This window comes from Montipora foliosa, chromosome 1 (assembly GCF_036669935.1).
Source record: "Montipora foliosa isolate CH-2021 chromosome 1, ASM3666993v2, whole genome shotgun sequence".
Taxonomy (NCBI): domain Eukaryota; kingdom Metazoa; phylum Cnidaria; class Anthozoa; order Scleractinia; family Acroporidae; genus Montipora; species Montipora foliosa.
The window spans coordinates 32,475,680-32,492,320 of NC_090869.1; the positions used below are offsets into that span (position 1 = coordinate 32,475,680).

Genomic DNA, 16,641 nt, shown 5'->3' on the forward strand with positions numbered 1-16,641 from the left:
GTTTACCCTGAGGGGCACTGGTTTAACGTAGTTCTCATCATTGCACAAATCCCCAAAATAATCATTGAGACCAGCAAGAAATTCCTTTTCTAAATATGGCTGAGGTTTCTCTTTCCTTAAGGTGATTTTATCCACTCTACTCCACCAGTGCAAACTCCTCTGTGCTCCATTCCTACCCCAGTTTTTTCGATTTTCACCAATCAACTAATAGACCTTCGATGACAAGTCCTCCACTTTGCGAACGTGGCCCTTATCAGCAGCTCTTTTCTTCTTCCTTAACAAATATTTAACTAGTGGAGTAATCCACGGAGGGTCACGGGAAGACATCACAACTCTCCTCACAGGGAAACACTTATCCATAAGATTGTGCAGTTCCTTATTTAATATGCTAGCTGCTATTTCAACATCCGGAGCATTGATCACAGGTGTCCAAACAAAATCTTCTAACTCTGAAGTAAATTTAGAAAGAGAAAAAGTCTATCATCTTGTTGCAGTAATTGTGCAAGAGAAACCAAGTATTCCTGGATAACGTGTGATAAAAGTGTCTGTGTTCGATCGGAATGTTCGATTTCTGAAGATAACGAAGAAACAATCGGATGGCAAGCAAACAAACGCGTTGGGTATTGTCGGGAGTGTGCTGCTCGTGGAGAGAAAATTCATGAAGACTTTCAGAACGACGTCGGTAACAAAGGTGATTGTGAGGGGTAGCATAATGTGAAACAAGAACAAAACTGTGTTGAGCAAAGTTTGTAGATAAATAAACTAGTCAAAATTGTTCGTTATTGCGCGAAAAATATGTAAATTGCCATACGTTTCGAGGCTGCTGCCTCTTCATCAGTGGATAAAAAACAACTGTAAATGTAACTGTACAGTTGCCTTTTATCCACTGATGAAGAGGCAGCAGCCTCGAAACGTATGGCAATTTACATATTTTTTGCGCAATAACGAACAATTTTGACTGATTGTGAGAGGTATCTTGCATAATGTAGTCGCAAAGAAGAATAGTCAGACTCGTTTGAGGAAAGTGAAAAAGTGAACTGTGAAAGCGGGAAAAGGAAGAAAAGGCTTGGGGACCTTGGGCGAAGAGCGTACTGGAAGGAGAATTACATCACTGATATGATAAGTATCTTTGTTAATGACGACCAGCTGGTCAAGAAATTTTGCAATACCAGAAAAGCAAGCAACACTGAAGCTTACGAAGTGGTGCAAAAACGATTAAACGTCGAATACAATAAGGCCTCTGGAAGTGATTTCACTTTCCAAGTGCAGCAAATGAGGAATCAATTTAAGTCGTGCATCAGTATCTGTAAGCAGATTTGCACGAAAATGAAGACTGCTTCGGGTATTGAAAGGCTTGTTGTAGAACGGGGATATGGCAAATGGTTTGATCTTCTCTATCCACTTGTGAAAACTAGAGATTCATGCCAACCAGAAAATGCATGTGAACCTTCTGCACATATTGGAAATGAAAGCATGCAGGATACTAGCACAAACGAGGAGGAAGTTGATGATGATGACGATGCAAGTAACATATCTAACGTTAGGAATTGAAGTGGAGAAGTTTCAAACAATAGAAAATGTTTTTCAGTGAAGAAACCTGCCACCAAAAGAAGTAAGACTGAGCAGATGGAAAAAACGCTTGAACTACTTCAAACTACGATCGAAAATGATCCCACCAAAGAACTTGTGCAAATTTTAAGGGAAGATATGAAGCACTCCAGGGAACAGGAAATGAGGTACTTTCAGTTGATGTGTGGCCTATTAGCACCCAATGGCAATCCAATTATGCCACTTCATGGTAATTTTAACTTTTACAGCAAGTTCAAATTCAGGTAATTTTCACCATCAAAGTCATAATTTTGCACAACAATCTGCGCCCGTTCCAACAGCCACTAGTAGTTGTCGTCCAAGTACCCCATCATATGGGTATTCACTCTCTACAATTCTTTCTAACAGTTCCAGTGATGAACAGTCTCTCCTCCATCATGTTCAGTCGACTATGGCATCACAAGGACAATCTGGCATTTCACAATTTGAGCAATTTTGAAAGCATTGGCACTTTGATATCTTATAATCAGTTGTTTGAAAAAGAGCTTTTTGTACCATGCCTGTGAGATGCATGGGTTTATTCCTTTTGATAACACTGTGACAAACTGCTTTGAAATGAAATATATTTTTGAAAACAGTGTGTTTGCATGAAAGACAGTTTGTAAATTAAACAGGAATAGGTAGACCCTTGCCTCTACTGGCTTGACCATGAGAAATATTAGCATTTTCCACAATGGTCTTGGACCATAATAATAATAATCAGAGTTTCAAATTTTTTTGTATATCTCCTTGAAGGCAAATTAAGAAGAGGTTCTTATAATACAATTGAGGTGACACGCTTTCCTTGGGATTTTTGACGGCGACAACACATTTAGACTTTTATTAATTAAGTTAAGTTCAGTTGGTGAAAGTTGAAAATAAAATGAAGGACAAATAGATCAATGATGATTTACATTTCCAGTACTTATTCTTTTTCCTCCCACAATTTATTGGTTAGAGTCTCCCTTATTGCTCCAGCTAAACGAGATGAATCATTCTGCTTATAGCAGTTGCGCATTTGAAGCAGATCTCGTATTTCGTCTCTGGTCCTTTTCTTCAGTGTGAAGGGGTCAGTTGTCAAATCCAGTTGGGCAGGAAGGTTGTCCTTTCTATTGATGCAGATATTGTGCAGTACAATACAAGCAAGCACGCCCAGTTTCACGGCATCTGGTCGATATAAAACTCTCCACCTACTCTTCAGTTGACCATGGGCTCGTTCAGTTACCATCCTTGCCCGACTAAGACGACAGTTAAAGTAACTCTCTTTAGGTGCTAGCATTACCGTATGGTTTCATTAACCACACTCTAAACGGGAGAGCAGAATCACCCAAAATCATGGGGTAAACTTCGGTCCCTTCAATGACTTGAGATATTGATGGTATGATACTGTTTTCAGTAATGTTGTGCCACAAATCAGTGGACTGAAAATGGTGGAATCATGCGAGTTCCCTGGAAAACCAACACTTGCCCATATGAAGTGATCCTTTGCGTCTACGATGGTCATTAACACAACAGAATAAAAGTTCCTAAAATTATGATACTCCTTGCAGGCTTTTGGACCACCAGGAGGGCACTGAATGGAATTGTGGCATCCATCTATAGCGCCCCAGCAGCAAGGGAACTGCCATGCATAACGCTGCCATATCAACCATTTTCTCCATAAAATTCTCTCTGGTGGTTGGAAAGTTCAACTTCAAAGTGCTCCTGTCACATTTTAATAGGGAACTGGACAAAACGGCAATTATATTCGAAATCCTGAGGAAAAGTTTTAGTAATTTCGACTAACATTTTCTAGACCGTACTTTCCCTTCAAGCAATGGTAATAATTGGCAACCGGGTTATATGTAATTTGTGTTGCCATTTTAAAAATTCCTTGGTCCCACAGATCGAGCTTGGCTGCGTACGCGCGCGCGCTCAGCTGAAAACCCTTTCGAGCCTCCTTAAAATCTTTATTTGCACGGCGCCCTCGCAGAATTTACGCGCGTGTGGCACACGAGATGGCGTAATTTTTTCTAGAAATAGATTTTTTGGCACAACACATGGGGACAAACCTAACAGCGAAAATGACATCTCGTTACGGTCTCCATCCCTGATTATGGCTCCTGATTCTGGTTAAATGCAATGCATTCTGGTTGAACGTAATGCATTCTAGTAAAAAGTGGTTAATTCGAGAATTCGTCGCAGCTTACATACTTTTCCTTTGGTCGCTTCGTAGCAATGACAAATAGTCATGCGAGGTACCTACTGAACACCCATCGTAATCCCTACACCTTCAAGATACCAGAACTCAACAATGCGCGCTCTCCACAACGTGAGAAAATACATTTGTTGGTAAGTACCAACAAGTAAAATTATTGGGCGTGCATCTAATTAGGTGCATTTCTGGATGTAATTGTAAAATTAAATAATGAAATGGAAAGACGAGTATGAACGAATTCTCTCTAACCTTACAGCAATTTTTATCACCGGAAAATCCATCCCGTTGACCATTTTTTTAAAAATTGGAATTATATTCTTGTTAACATCACGCATGCTTTTTCTGGAACTCTAACTGTCTTATAGTGGACATGCGTAAATTTGATTGATCGAGTTACGAAAACAAGTAACTTTATTTTTAGGTTGTTTTTTACATTACCAAGCATGAAAGAGATAACTTTGGATTTTCAATAACATGCTTCGGGAGAACACAGAACCATAAAGGTAGTCAAAACTTTCGATTTATGATTCTTTTCCTTTCTTTTCTTTTCTTTTCCTTCGTGTTCCATACGCGTATTTCGACGATTTGATCGACAATCGAGCCTACATTTCAAGCTATGCAACAATAACCACATGCACGCATTGCAGACCTAACCTGTCACCACGAACATAAGGACAATATCGGCAACTCGATGACTTCGTACTATAGCCAGTAAGCACAAAAAGACAAAAAAAACAAAAAAAACAAAAAAACAAAACAAAAAAGAAAAAACAACAACAACAACGAAGATTATGAACCAAGTTCATTGCGTGCTACGGTGGCCAGTTTTGAGAAGGGCTACGTTGGGACGAATCTCACAACCTTCCCCGACGAGCTACATATATATAATAGTTTCCGCCTTGTTGATTGACCAGCGAAGCCGGCAAGGCTAGTGAGGCCACTTGTCGAAGGCTCACGTTTCAGTGATGTTTACCTTTCACTGCCGAGTTGTATTTACACTCTACTGTTAAAATTTATCGGGCTCCTGCTCCCTCAAAAAAAAGAAAAACTAGCAACAACAGCAAACAAACAAATAAAAACATGAAACAAAATTATACTGTTCACGGTGAATTAATCGCCCGATTTTCATTTTACGGATAATTATTGTCAAAAATCACGGCTCACGGTGATTACCAAAATCACGTTTCACGAGGAAAACAAAGGACATTTCACATTTCAGGAGAAATTAAAAAAAGCAATTCACGGTTCACGGTTCACACATCGTTTAAAGAGGAAGAATTATGTCTAAAGCATTATGAGAAACATCGAATCTGAAAAAGCACGAACGGCTATGAAATTAAACAAAAAAACAAAGATATCTCGAATAAAATCTTTTGCAACTCCTTGTGGTGTTTGTGTTGATTTCACCGCTCAACTGATAGTTGTTAACACTTATCTGTAATATCTCATTACATGTATAATTAAAGAAACTACTTCATGGTAACTTCATGCTTGGTTTTATCCAAGAGTCATGAAGGATCACAAACTCAAACGCAGTCTCGCTCGTTCGTTTGTGCTTCCTCAGATCACGGGTCCAGTCCTGCATAAAAATCTTACGCGCTCACCAACCATTATGTAATATTTAGGTAATAGTATTTAAGTTATATTTAGCCCATGCTTTAGTATCTTTCTGTGAGCTAAGACTAGTCCATCATCATTTTGGTGATGTTATTATTCATGTTTTTTTTCTTAATTTTTGTCTTCATCTTTTTAAGGAAGTCTTAAAAATTGTTTCATGGATGCATGCTACCCAGGCAACGTAACCCTTTCAATCTATCCCTAGTGTCCGGGTTTCACTGTCCCCATCTGACGTGGTATTATTTATTAGTATCTCCAGAGAAGAGGGAAAAATATTGCTCCAGGCTTATAACTTTTATTTTTGTTTTCACGTTTAAGTACATCATATCTTTCTTACTACAATGAAGCATTTTGTTTCCGAGGCGAAACAGCTCTCTGGCAACACAAGAAATGAATAAACTACTAAAATATACCGCAGTTTTACAAACGTACGCGATATGCATTCATAATCACTACCAGGTTTCTTAATGAAAATACTATCACCAAAAATGACAACTGGGGAGCAGGGCTGGCGCAGTAGTGAGAGCACTCACCTTCCACCAATGTGGCCAGAGATCGATTCCCGGATTTGACGCCGCATGCGGGTTGAGTTTCCGTGGGGTTCTTCGCCGGGTACCCCGGTTTTCCCCTCTCCTCGAAAACCAACACGCACTTGTGCTTCTCTAAATAACCTTGAGACTTAAATAAAGTGATTATTATTATTATTATTATTATTATTATTATTATTATTATTATTATTATTATTATTATTATTATTATTATTATTATTACTAATATAAGATGCTTCCTAATAATCTCTTACGGTAAGTACTATAATGACAATTCTATGCGACATTTTGGAAGCTACCGACCTTACAAAGTTTGTGAACTTCCCAAAAGACTTCAACCGTCAGGGTTTTCGATAGTTTTTCAAAGTACCGGATTTGATAATGAAAGTATCGGACATTGTTATTTTCCGTTGTAGGGCCGATTGCAAGTGCCTTAGGAGAGAACCCTCAAGAAGACCTGGTGATTTCTTGTTAGTTTGGAGGGTTTATTGCGCGTGATTGTCTTGTCTTTCGTCAGCCCATACACCCAAGTCCAAAAAAAAAAAAAAAAGAAAAAAAAAGAGGCCAACAAATCTTTAAATCTATAGGGTCAAACTACCAAAAGTGAAATGGTAAGCAAACGGACGAAAACGTCCGGCCTCCGGCCTCACACGAAAACCCTGAGCGGTAACAATATAAGTAGACGAACAGGAGAGAGTCCATCCTCACCATCGAGTCTCAGTTTCGTCAACAAAGGCGAAGACGATTCTATGTTTGGAAAGCGTATAATAATCATGGTTCATCCAATAAAATCGCTTTGTTTTAATTTAAAGAAGATGACAAAGATACTGCAAACGCAGTACTTTCTCTTTCAGTTACCCTGTTTTATGATGCCACAGCCAAACTCAAAACTAAACTGACTGATTTTGTTTACTCCTGAGCTTGTTCATTGATCAGAAATGGAAGCTCCAGATTATCAGATTCTTCTAAAGTGCGATATTATTGAGATTATTGGACACCGGGGTTGGCAATGCAAAGCAAGGTGAAGTTGCTCACAAGACCTGAGGGTTCTTGAAAACTGCAGAAACTTATCCCGGTTTCTGTACTTTTTCTTCAATCATATGTTCATTCTATCTCAGTTTATAATACTACATGGTAAGAAATTCCGATCAGCGATTTAGATTATCTAAGGCTCCCTCATCCATTCTAGTCAGGAAAGAATGAGTCAAGAATACATCATTTCTAACGATCGGCCAGTTTAACATAGCTTTTTTAACGATAAACAGTCTTAAAAGCAGAATATCGAAAGTATAAATTGAAAGCACGTAGTAAGGACCTTGGGTTTTGAGTTAATCTTTTCCTGATAACGATTTCACGATCAATTGAGGCCCTCGCATGCTGTCGGCTTACATTATTGAAGGGCCTAAGTACAACAGACTGCCGGTTTCCGGGTCAAATGTTACTTTGTCAGCATTATCATCATCTTCTTCTTCTTCCTTAAGGCCACCGTTTTCGCTTTCTTCAGAGTCAAAGTTGACTGATCGAGGTTCAACTGACTCTTTCGGACACTCATGAATGCTAACAAGGTTAAAGCTTACTGCTCCACTCTCCTTGAGCGTACCAGATACTGATGGCGCATTAAACTGACCAGTTTGCATTTGTTCTTTCATCAAACTTTTCCCTGTCATTCCTCGTATTTCGTTCTGGAGGTCGTTCAGAGGCAATAGCAATGCCAAGCAGCACGAAAGAGACCATTGTGGATTTTTGCGCCACTCCTTCATAAAGCGGTAAATATACGTGACGTACTGGACTGAAAAATTAAAACAGAAGAGAAAGTACAGAAATACGTTTGTTATCTCTAGTGAACGAAAAGCCCAACAGCGGAGCTTGGTACTCTGAAAAATGCGCGACTTTCTTTTTCTCCCAGTAGATGTTAATGCCCGGATGTTTGTTTGCGTGACTGTAGTCCATTCGTGGTGAAAGATCTTGAAGGGTTTTCGAAATTTCATGGAAATTTTCAGAAAAACTTAGCCTGTTTGTTATAAACAGATCTCGCATGATAGGTCAAAAAAGAACGCTCAAAATAGTTCAACTTTGCCTCCTAGCTTCTTTGTTTGAGTTGGCTAAAAAGTTGAAACTTCATTTTGACAGTGAAACTCAATTTGGCTTTATTATACCATGAGATACAAATGACGCCAAATCTGGAAATTGGACCCTTTTTGCTTCCTCTGGCTTTTCTTTAATAATAACAACCAACCTCTTGACTGAAAGATATCACTAGATTGACATAATTCTTTTTTGTGATCCGGCAAATTGAATTATGTTGTTCACATCATAGATCAAAGTAAAAAGTGCCAATTAATACCCACGCTGTCTGAAATGTTAAGTATGGGACCCTTCAGATGCATAGCCAAAGGAGTGTTGTGGGGGAGTTATAAAAATAAATTTGTTTTTGAAGAAAATTTGAAAAAATAGTGACCGCAAAGTACAAACCGATTCTGTGTCTTCATCGTAGCGGTGCAGTTTACGGAGTTTTTAACAACTTTAACAATTACAAAAAAAGAACCGTCGATAAGGGAACAGCGTGAAGTTGTCAACTAATTGTTTTTAAAAGGACGTGGTATCTTTCGTATAAAGTAAGATGCTTGATATTTCATATAAAGTAAAATGCTTGATATTTCTGAGCTCACAATCACACAATGCTAACCAATCGAAAGCCAACTTCCCAACTCTCTAAATTTGCTTTAATTACAATTGAGAACAAAATGCTTACCCACAAGAATTCCAATCACTAGAAAATTTGCTCCAAATACCAATGCGTGGAACATGATATGGTCCATGTCCACCGAGGAATGTACTCTCTCTGCTGGTATTCTACTCACAGCACCTATTGCAAGGTTGACGAAAGTTACAGCAAGGGAACAAACCATCAATTTGTTCTCAGAGGGCTCTGCTATCGGCTGCTGGAACGCAAAGAACATAGCATAGAGACCTGACATAACATAAGCCAACCCAATATAGGCTCTGCTCTCACTTCCTATCAGGATAATGCCTGAAGTTAAGGTCACCTTTCGAGCTGTTTCAATAAGTTCCCAATACCACGAGCGATTGTTGTAATTTGCGAATAAAAACCGTAAGCCTGTGACAATTTCGGGATTTGAATGCTGGGAATATGTGGCTTCATCATCGCTTCCGTCGCCATATTTCTTCAATGACCTTTGGTGTCTCCAAAGAACCGCCAGGGCAGCTATAGGTAGAAACATGATATACAAAATACTGCAGTACGCAACAATCACTGATCGTCGGAATTCTTGGCTGGAACATTTGATATTAAAGTCAACTTTTAGAAACGTATCGCACTTTTCACTGTTTTCGTCAAGGCACAGTTTGCGACAAGCAAGGGGAAGAACATTTGCTGTCTTCGAGCAGGTGCTTAGATAGGTTAGGAAAAGGAAGAAAAAGACTGTTCTGTAGGCCAACTGCTTTGATTCGGAAATTTTCTTCACTTTCTCCCCTCGACTCTGGAAGGTCTTTCTGGTTAATAAGGCCTTCCTAATGCCATAAATAATGATTGCTAAAATGATGACTGCAGCATTGATACCAAGCATAGCAAACAATCTTCCAAAAGCATTGACTTTTAGATTTGGAAAGAGGCAGTGGATAGGAGCAATCTGGAAAATATTTAGCTGTAACATCTCGGAATATTTTCCAATAAGGGAGAGAGAATCTGGCCATTTGATGTATGCAAATGCTTCAAGAACTCCAAATATTACCTGGTAGAAACCGATAACAATTTTTAGTCTTCCAAGAACTATATCAACTAAGGAGCGACCTTGTTTTTTCTTGGCTTGTTTCCTGCCTCTCCAAACCACGACCGCAGTGATTATAATAGTCACTGCTGCTATGACGGAAAGCTGTGCCATCATCCATGTTTTTGATGGGCACTCTCTGCATGTCTTCAACTGTTTGTAATATCCGGGACTACACACTTCACACAATGGTCCTTCATATCCAACATCACATTTGGAGTCAAAATCCCCCAGACATGATTCCGGTCTTGGGCACTTATGTGGTCGAGGAAGAGAGTATGGGTACTCAATGATGGATTGGATTTCAACAGGAGAATTCCCGTCTAAGACCTTTCTGAAGGATTTGTAAAGTTCTTTGTTTGTATTGTTCTCCCATTTCCACCAGTAACCGGGTTGAAGAGTAACGGCTTCCTTTTCGCATTTGAATCCATCTTGCTTTTCACATGGCTCGCAAAATTCAAACATGTGCCTTCGAAAGAATCCCTCACGACAGTGACATGCCCGAAATCCAGCAAACAAATTTGTTTCCGTCCCTGGAAAAAATCAGACACCACAATTTATTCACATATTCATTATTCGTACAAAAAAGGAATGCCGAAACATCGTTTAATTTAGCTATGTTACATTTTCCCTGGTGTATAGGTAAACATTTATTAACTCATTCATATTAACTAGTAGTAGTTGACACTACAGCTGCCCCCGCTGTTAAGCATAGTTATACGAGGAATTTAATGTATCCAGGGCCCAGGTAGATGTGGCCTGCGTTTACAAACGCCGGAGCAGTTGATGTTGAAGAGGAGAGACAACAAATCAGAAGGGTTGTTGACAGTTTTGTAAAGTAGCGGACATACCTCTGAAAGCACCGGAAGTGACATTTTTTGGGCCCCTGAAATCAGTACCGAATATGAAAAGGGCGTTGTGAGTAGACAGTTTGATCATGGTGTACCAGTCGAAACAGAAACGAAAGAAAACGCGTGTTCAATATTTATCACAATGTGGCCATTGTTTTTTAAAATGTAACATGCGGCAAAGGATGACGTTTTTTAGTCTTGAGTAACGTGAATAACGTAACCACCGCTGCACGATTTAATGTCAACGCTTTATTTACATGTCCTTGATCTGGATTATATAATCGCAGTTGTAGGATTAAATGGCCAAATAAATAGTAAGAAACAGGGAGTGTTAAAATCTGACCGGATGAAGGAACTGAAACGGTGTCACGGTATTATTAAGTGATACGTACATCATAGTGAAAATTTTGTGTAGAAAACTCTTCTGGTACCAAAAATTAGAATTTGGAAATTTTGAGAGTATCCCCAACAATGCAGCTACCCATGACATGGTTTTGCATGTTTAAGAGTTTCCTATGTTGCGATAATTTATTCGAAAGTTATGTGTGGCTGCGCAATGTTCGTCAATTAACCCAAATGAAACAATTCGTTCGCGAATGTTTTTAATTTTTTTAAATGCTTAAAATAGTCAAACCGAAGAATTTTCCTTGTTGTGATAAAATAGTTTAGTCACTTTCCGGCTCCTTTGTGAGAAAACAGAGTTGAAATAAGAAGATGCTCCAACGCTCTATTGCACGGCACGTGATGTGTGACGCACCGTGACATGCTCGTATTTATTTAATTATTCCGCAATTACATTGAATTATCTCGGGAACAGCTATTCTTAGAGTTATTTTCATAGTGTTATGTCGTAGAGTTAGAGTTAAGTTTCCAAAATCCTGAAGTCAAGATTTTGGACTGCCAAAATCCTAAATTCAAGATTTTGGACTTCCAAAATCTTGAATTCAGGATTTTAGCAGTCGTTAACTCTAACTCTAAGTCATAACTCTGCTGAAATAACTCTATTGATAGTTAACCTCAATTATCTCATCTTGTTCTCGCAGAACAATTCGGGCGAAATATCAGTCGATTACTTTGATCCCTCTCGCACAAAAAATGATGCTTAAAGTACTTACGAAGCACTACACCGACACACCGTAACTCTTACTTCGCGCAACGCTTGCTGCTAGCTCAAATATATAGCTGGGTATGACGCACCCTCACAAATAGCAAGATTTTTTTCCATAATTACGTTTCTTCGGCCATTCTCTTCTACGTCATCATTACCCAAGACTTGCGGGCATTTGGTGTGAAAACGTCATCATTTCCCGATTATTCCGTTCGCGCTTGCAACTTTCAAGTCGAGATTTTTCCTGGTAGTACACACTACATGTGTAACACTATATCACTTTAACTCTATATACGCGCAAGCTACAGTGATGCCTCCTAAGAATTTGCCTCTTGGCAAAATCCCTGCGTGGGGGCAATAAATATCTTTATTATATATGTACTGAGATTTACTACAAAATAAATCGTTTAACATTTAAGCAATAGAGGACATTTTCCGTGTTCACATAGCCTCATCTAAACAATGATTCTTTACAGAGTACAAGCAATCTGAGTGGTCGTGCATGTGGTATTTCTCACTGGTGAAAAACATAGTCATGATGACCAATCACAAGTTGCATACGAGATTTTTCACTTGTGACAAACTGAAATCGTAACGGTTTTCGCGCCTTTCACTGAAGGCTTTATTGGACAAAGGGCGAACCATGGCCTCTTGTTCGAGCAATCCAAGTTTTTCAGATCGAAAGACAAGAAAAGTAAAACATCAAGAAGAAAACTGAACGGAATGTTGCTTTTCATAACGAGTTTTAAACGCTAAAAGATGAGTCAAGGCCAACAGAAAAAATTGCCCCTCACGAACTGAGTTCGTAACAGTACGAGAGAAAGAAAACAACGAAGGTTATGAATCCAATTCGTTGCGTGCTATCATGGCCTGTTTTTGTTATAGCATTATGAGAGACTTTGGCGGAGTTTGAAAAAGCAGAAGCGGTCTTAAAATCAAAACAAACAAAATCTCAAGAAGAAAGGCAAAGGTAATAAACCAAATGCTTCAGTTGCTCTCACAGAAGACGAAATAAAACTGCTGTATGACAAAGAAATGTTTGGAAAGTCAACTCCTGAAGCTCTCCTGAATGCAAGGAAGGGTTACGTTTTCACAAACGTAGGCCGTGTAGCACTTATGTTTCAACAGACTTAACTGATGAACCATGTGAGCGTTAGCCCTACCAATGGAAATGGGCCCACACAAGGACAGAGAAAAACTCTGACCAGGGTTAGAACAGCGCTGCTCTACCGACTGAGCTACAAGGTCATGGGTTCAATTCTCACCCTGGTCAGAGTTTTTCTCTGTCCTTGTGTGGGCCCATTTCCATTAGTAGGCCTAACGCTTACGTGGTTCATATGGGGTAGAAACCTAGCACTTCACATTACACTCTAATCAGTTAAGTCTCCTAAATACAGTTTGGTTCAACAAGCATGAGTTTGACGTCATTAGCGGAAAGCGGCATATATTAGACTTATTATAAGGGTGTATACCGGTTCTGTATCTATAATTTGGCTTGGATCTTGCGTTGTTGACTTCACTGACTTTACGCAGTTACAGGATTTACGGTTTACTTAAGTGTATCTATATTCTAGTTTCTAACCTTGAGGACAAGGACCACAATCAAAAGAATTTTTTCCAGGTGCTTTATTTTTGTGGACGAAGGTGCCATTTGGACACTTCCGGCAACTGTCGGCGACAAATGCTGCAGTATCTGAGTAATAACCACCTGAGGAGCATATAAATAATATCATGGTACTCTTTCTCAAAGAATAATATAAGCAACTGTGAGACAACAAAGCATCATGCATAAGAACATACTGCTACTTTTTTTACTACTACACTTAGTAACAATAAAAATATGTGATAATAATAATAATAATAATAATAATAATAATAATAATAATAATAATAATAAAAATAATAAAACAATGATTTTATTCCAAATGTCATCGCTAAGAAGAATTATGTTTACAATTTTTAAGAATCGCAAAACAGACAGAAAGTTGTATTGTTTTGTCTCACTAGGGCTGGGGTACCACAAATATTATTATAGATGTAATAAAAGTTTACACTTAAAAAATATAATAGCGGAACTCTTTCGCGGCCTGGGGCAGTGCCCCATACTTAAGAGAATATGGTCAGCCCTTCTTTGTTCGGTTGCCACGTGATTGACTGAGCGTGCGTCCGTCCGTTCGTACAGACTCTGTGGGAGTGGGATGGGAGACTACGAAAGGGACTGGAGGGGAGTCTCGCGAATGCAGCTTTGAGGCGCGAAAGGGCGAATTTTCTTGGCGGGAAACCTTTGTGCAGCCTGCATTTATCCCACTGACCTTCGTCACTTTTGAAAAAGAGCTTTTTCTATCAGTGACGAGCAACGGGATAAAGAGCAGGAAAGAGCACGATAGAAGAGGTTACGAAATTTGAGAAATGTAAGCGAAAAAGGCCTCGAGAGTAGCCGAGGAAGGAGAAGAAGAGAAAATTTCAACGGGAGAACACCGTAAAGCTGAGAGAAATAGAGCGAGAGACAAAACACTTATTTACAACGGTTAGCTTTTCAGATAATGTTTTTTCCTTCAAGTGAAGCTATGATTCTCGCAGTTATGAAGGCAATTTCTACATTTGCGTGAAGAAGCCTCTAATTTTCCCGTGAGGAATGAATCAAGGATGAAATGATATATGAATCGAAATGGATCACATATGAACTGCAGATATGAAATCAAGTGAAGCTATGATCCTCGCAGTTATGACCATTGATTCACTCGTCGCAGGAACATTAGAACCCACAAATGACCAGCTCCCAACGCCAGTGGCTTCATAGCTCAGTTGGTTAGAGCGTCGCCCTGTTGAAGTCCTGAATTTTTCAGGTATCTCCACGCAATTGTAAAAATTGCGTTCATAACGGCAAGGATCATACCTTCACTTGATTTCATATCCGTAGTTCAATATATGACCCATTTCATATATCATTTTATCGTTAATGTTCTCCTTAATGGATGCCTCGCTGCTCGCATACTTTTGTAAAACTCGCTAAAAAAAAGAAGAAGGCCTAAAAATGTTTGCAATTCCGTGTTGACAGAGATTCTGGCATATTTCAACAATCAAACACCACGTCGCCATTTAAGTTTACATCAGCAAGTATCATTGGCGAGTTTTCTTGTCATCATTCGTCAGACATATTATAGCCGAACATTCTCAAAGCCGTATATATTTACATTGGATTGCAGTACATTTATCTGCAATGAATGCACTTGAAAGCAATATTTGAGACAGTTAAATTCTTTTTGATCAGATGAGACTTTGAAAAGCGGTTTGATAAGCTAGAACCTGGGATTTTTTTCAGTTGTTCGGCTTCCTGAGAGAATGGTTACCCTCCAGAGGGTAAAGGAATTACCGACGTTAAGGTGTACCTTTACCTTTACCAGCAATTGAGTAATAACAATCGTTTGTCTTAGTTCGCACCCCTTTTTGTGGCCGGCTACGGGTGTTTATTTTGGATATGAATTCGTCGTTACTGTGGCGACTGTCCACACCAAACTAATACCTTTCGATTTGTAGGATTTTTATGTCAAGTGGACGGCCAGTCGTGCTGAGCAATTGCAGTGCAGTAAGCGAATTACTACGCTTTAGCTTGAGTTTTTAATAAGTAATTTTTCCTGATGTCCTAAACTGAACAGAGAGGGTGTACAGATTATCAGTCAAACGGAAAATGTTTCGAAAGAGATTACTGCGCATGTAATTTCGGTTTTATTTGTTGATTTCCAAAGGGTCTTGAGAAGAGCAGATGAGAAATAACTTGGAGAAATAAAACAACATTTTATTTTTTTTTACAAGACATGTTTCGACATATGTCGTCTTCAGTTGTGATGAGTTTTACAATTTGAATTTAAACCTATTTATAAGAAAAATACAATGGATGAATTGATACATTATAATTATTCGCATACTTACAAAAACAAATTAAATGGATTGGCTATGATACTTAGATACTATCGTTGCGACAAAGCCGTTAAAAATGAAGACGAAAAAGTTTCCGGTAATTTAAAACTGAATAACCAACGAGACTAAACTGAAAGAGATAATCCAAAATGTTGTAGTTGTTAGTAAAGAGTAGGTTTGTTCCATTCGATTCGTTTAATTTTAAAACGCGAGTTGGCTGAGTCCAATAGTGTGAAACATTCAGTGGAGCAAGAGCCTCGACAAGCTTTTGATGACGCGAGATGTTTGTATACATACGCGAGTAGAGATATGACGAGTGGTTTCAGGGGTACCCAACGTCAATTTTCGGAAAAAATCTGTTTGGAAGACGATTTGAGATCTAGAATTTTCGGAACATTTGTTGTAAAACTTCTTGCTTGCCCGCCTGTCCTATGATTTTCAGACATCTAAAAAATGGTATAATTGCCCATGTTTAACGGATTTTTACTCTAAAAAGGTCACCTAGAAATTTCGAGAGCCTTTCTTCTGGCTGAAATTTTCGAAAAGGTAAGTTTTGATCCCTATCATTTTTATGGGATAAAAATATGCCTATATCTACCGTTTAAATACCAAAGTAATTTTAACAACTGTATGTTTAAGTGGTTTTGAATAGTCTGAAGTGGCGCCCGCCTCGCCCGTTTGGCAGGGGAGGCGAGGAGACGGCTGACACTTCAGACTACTTTTGGTTTTGAACTATATTCTCGTTGGGTGCCCCTGTGGTTTCGCCAATGTAACTGGCATTACATCCAGCACAAGTAAATTTATACACTACGTGCGAGCGGAGACTCTGTGGCACAAAATCTTTCACAATAAACAACTGTTTTATTTTGAAAGTGTAATACATTCTGAGTAATTTCTTAAGCCTTTTTTTGTGTTATTTTCGAGAAAATACCAATATAAGGGTGCTTGTAAAAATGAATGTTGGAAAAATCCTTTCCTGGCATGACCAATTTCCCCGTTAACATATTCGCGAATGATTTTATCAATC

The 16,641-nt window shown here is 38.8% G+C and overlaps 1 protein-coding gene across 1 annotated transcript in view; it reads right to left on the reverse strand.

The window, feature by feature from the left end:
* Positions 1-5,549: 5,549 nt before the first annotated feature.
* The window catches only part of LOC138013056 (uncharacterized), a 41,737-nt gene continuing 30,645 nt past the window's right edge, over positions 5,550-16,641 (reverse strand). Inside the window, exons 4-6 of the mRNA XM_068860024.1 lie at positions 13,279-13,404; positions 8,702-10,270; positions 5,550-7,738 (exon numbers count right to left, since the gene is read on the reverse strand). Coding sequence (XP_068716125.1) covers positions 7,335-7,738; positions 8,702-10,270; positions 13,279-13,404 — 2,099 coding nt within the window. The 3' untranslated portion in view covers positions 5,550-7,334. The remainder of the gene's footprint in view (positions 7,739-8,701; positions 10,271-13,278; positions 13,405-16,641) is intronic.